The sequence below is a fragment of the Echinops telfairi genome, unplaced genomic scaffold (genome assembly GCF_000313985.2).
Source record: "Echinops telfairi isolate 266 unplaced genomic scaffold, ASM31398v2 ScPeMD7_7467;HRSCAF=8505_1, whole genome shotgun sequence".
NCBI lineage: Eukaryota > Metazoa > Chordata > Mammalia > Afrosoricida > Tenrecidae > Echinops > Echinops telfairi.
In genome coordinates, this window is record NW_022111368.1 from 927,333 (window position 1) to 931,509 (window position 4,177).

Consider the following 4,177-nt stretch of genomic DNA (forward strand, 5'->3'; position numbering starts at 1 on the left):
CTTCTGTGCAGTTGATTTGATTCCATCTGGAGAAGTCCAAGTGTAACTTGTATAAGTTGTCTTTTGTTGTTGAAAAAAGGTTTGTGATGAAGAAGATGTTGGCCTTGAACATCCTTCTAAGCCACCTCCAGCTTCATTTCTGTACTCAGGCCATATTTTCCAAATACCATTAGTTCCTCTTTGTTTTTATTTCTGCATTCTAATTGCCCATAATCATCAACACATTTTGATGCATGTTTGATCCATTTCAAACTGAAGACATTGGTAAAATTCTTCAATTTCTTCATCACTGGCTTAGTGTTTGGTACATAAATTTAAATAGTAGTGGTATGTATTGACTGGATTGTCTTATATGTGGATAGATAAGATCTTATCACAAAGTGTTGCACTTCAAGATAAATCTTAAGAAGTCCTTCCTGATGAAGAATGGACACCATACCTCTTGAATTTGTTCTTCCTTCCACTGTAAACCATAAACTGCTTTATTCAAAATTGCCACTACCGGTACATTTCAACTCACTAACACATAAGATGGTGATCTTTAGATGTTCATTTCTCCAGGATTTCCAATTTCCCTAGATTCATACTTAGTAAATCCCAAATTCCAATTATGAACAGATGTTTTTTTCTCATTTAAAATTGTATCCCATCAGCAAATGTAGATCCCAAAGGCTTTGCTTCCTGTGATAGTTACATAATTGGTTATCATTTTGAGACTTAAGAGTGAAAGGGGTGGAGTTTAGCCTGTCAATCAGGTCTCAGCTTGATGACCTCCTTTGGGGGCACTAAGGAGATGAATAACTATCCGGAGGTGGGACACAGGCTCACTTGCTGTGAGACATTATTGACAATGAACCTGGTAGAGCTACGTTGATGCAGCCAGTGCTCTGGAGATGGAGGAACCACTTGGAGAACCCTGACAATGATGAGATGCTTACACCACCACTGGATCCACAAGACTTTACACCCACTGGCCTGTGATCTTCCTGCATTCAGTGTCATTGCATGTGTTGTGTGAGTCAAAAGAGAAATTTATAAATTGGTATCAGACATATGGACTAATATTGGACTTATGGACTTGATTTGGACAGGGCTGGAATGCTTTCTCAATATTCAATTGCTCTTGTATATAAAGCTCTTTTTTATACACATATGAGTGTCTATGAATTTGTTTCTCTAGTCTCCCCAGACTAACATACTTCTGAAGACTTTACTCCATCCATGTCTTCATAGTCTACCTTCCCTTGAGAAAGCAGGTCTTCTTCAGCCATATGTTGAGAGCCTTTTGAACTCAGATGCTCATCATCTGGCTCTGTATTTGGCAAATTCCTGCTGCTAGTCATGAAATTTTCAGAATCTACTATGTTACATTGCTATCCACAAAGTTAGTAGTGGCTAATTCCACAGAAGTAGACATTCTATTGCTTCTTTGTTATCTGTTCTTAGTTGGGAAGCTCCGATGAAACCTGTTCACTTTGGATGACTATTTGAAATACCAGTGACCTAGCTTCCAGCATCACAGCATTGCATAACTCATCACAGTATGGCAAGATGACAGGTAAGTCATGGTATAAAGGCATGCAGCCTTGGTGGACCCCCACTCTGTCCTATAGGGCTGCTGAGAGTCAGAATTGACTCAATGGAAGTGTTAGTTGTTATTGTTGTTTTAATTTTATGTGAGGACCTGAAAATTTTGAAATTGTGGTAATTTATTATGCTATTTAAAATACATGATTTTGTGATAATTTTTAGACTATGCTGAAAAGATAAGCTAAATTTTCATTATTTCACTTGTATGCATCCTACTAAAAATACTGTTTATTTCAATATTTCTTTTATTTTTAGTTTTGCAATAAACTTACATAGAAAAGAATACAGTCTCCTAGGAGACAAGTATTTGATCTCTTAAAAGACATTTCAGATGTTATAAAATATTTTATTACCTTTAAGATATCAAAAGTCTTTGTCAAGTTTATGAACTAAAAAAAAAGAAGCCAAGAAAAAGCTTTTAGCAATGCCATGAATAATTTCATATAGCTTTTCGAGCCATAGCCTTTGTATCTCCCACCGAAGGATCCTCATTTTCCTGATAGGTTTCGCTAAGAAAGTAGGAAAAGGTACACATGGGACTGTATGATTCAGCTGTGAGTAATTATTCTTAGAGTTAATTGACATTGCTATCTCACTGAGTATGAAATCAATTATCTCAGAAGTACGTAGGGACTGATAGCACAAGAGAAGATCCAAGAAAGGGCCATGCCTTTTGGATCTAGAGATCCTTGTACCTGAAACTTTCTTGATCCTGGAGACAGCTGTGACACAGGAGCATCTAGGGCTGAATCAGGAACCAGAAATGAGAGTGGTGGAAAGATCCCCTCCCAGACCGCAGAGGAAGTACAGCTAAATGCTTTGGGGCAGGATGGTGGTTGGCTCTGGTTTGTTGGTTTAATCTTTTCAATACAAGATTTCTGAAATCAAACGTCTGCTGTCTATTTCTACACATCTGCTTATGGTGTGGAATAACATTTCTTAATATTATACTCAGCCAAGGTATCACCTAATTTGCATATCGATTGTTCTAGGAAATGCTCTACAAGACTCCAAATAAACTTGATCCTCTCATTTACTAGTCTGTATTATACTGTGTGTACAAATCTTCGACGTCCAATTCTATTATGTTCTCTAGGGTCTTGGTCACCTAGCCCTATGATTATTAAAAGAAAAACAAACCTAAAGTCCTTTTGAATCTTGAATTATATTACATGTCAAATAATATAGCTAGTATACAATTAATACAAGTAATTCCATGGCAGAGCGAAAAAGGTAAGTTTATTTTTTAATAACTGGCAGCATTCTATACACAGAGGAGATGCAGACCAATTTTTGGAAGAAAGAAGTTCATATGTACTTCATATCCTATCTTATGTACTACTCTAATTAAACTCCAGAGGTAACATTTGAAACTGTGGCTGATTAGTTCAACTAACAGTTATGGTTGAGAGGGTTTTATCTGATTCTATAACCTAACATGTGGAGCCTATAAAGAAAAACAGAATTATAAAATGTTTATTACTTCATTCACTTTTTCTTAATTTTCTTCAGTTGTATCTATCATGTTACTATAAATGTAATACCCTTTCTAACATCTATGTGTGAAGCAAGAAAAATAGTTCAGGACCTCTAACAAGTATGAGCACTGGTGGTATAATGGGATCTTGGTGACATTGTGGGTTATGGGTTGGGCTGCTGGGGATGTGCTACAATAAGTGTAGGACCACCATTTGAACCCACCAGGCATTCCTGGAGGTGGGGTTGGGAGAGATTTCAGATCCTGTAAAGTCTTGGAAACACTAAGAGGGGATTTTACTCTGTCTTAGAGCTTTGCTATGCGTTCGAATCTACTCAAGGACAGCATGTGTAGGTGGTGGTCTCGTGTAGAGAAAGGAGCCCTAGAGATGTGAAAGTGATTGTAACTCAGAGGTCAGATGTGCCAGAGTGTTATAAATCCGTGGACAAGAAAAAAGTTCATTTAAACCAGTTAGCATTGCATTGGTTATAACAACGTGTCCATGTAATTAATTTATAATATAAGTATTGATGAAAGTTATTCATAATACATGGAGACAACAGGTAAAAAGATAGGTTTGCCATCTGTAAATCAGGAGGAAAGAGAAGAGAATTTATGTTCCCAGGCTACCTCACCTTTGAGTAAAAGATAGTTAGAAGTGGTAGAATTTGATATATGCAAATGTTATTATAGTCTAATATGATACAGTCTGAGAAAAGAAAATATAGAAAAGAGTCTTGACTGTACCTCCTAAAAATACTTTGTCTCATATAATATTTCAGTGACACCAAAAAGATGGCAATTCAAGACTGTAATTACTCTAGAAAATTTAAGTAAATAACAGATCCACGTCATTAACTGGGAGGATCAGAATACTTCTTGAAATTAATTGTATAAATATGTGGAAATGTTACAGACAATAATAAAGATAAAGGGTATCAGATCATCAGGGGAAAAGTAATTTTTGAATCCCCAGGTCATAAATCATGGGCTAGCCTAGCCTTCTTCACGATCTATGCTCATTAGCTTTACTGTAATGGAGGATGTGTGTTGTCCAGTTGTATTTCATCCTCTGCTTTTTACACCACCATCTAACTTGTCCTCGGGTCC

General features: G+C 36.6%; 1 protein-coding gene across 1 annotated transcript in view; it reads left to right on the forward strand.

Moving 5' to 3' along the window:
* The first annotated feature begins 2,806 nt into the window (after positions 1 to 2,806).
* LOC101661932 (39S ribosomal protein L15, mitochondrial-like) overlaps positions 2,807 to 4,177 on the forward strand; it is a 25,115-nt gene continuing 23,744 nt past the window's right edge. The window contains exon 1 of the mRNA XM_045283807.1: positions 2,807 to 2,823. Coding sequence (XP_045139742.1) covers positions 2,807 to 2,823 — 17 coding nt within the window. The remainder of the gene's footprint in view (positions 2,824 to 4,177) is intronic.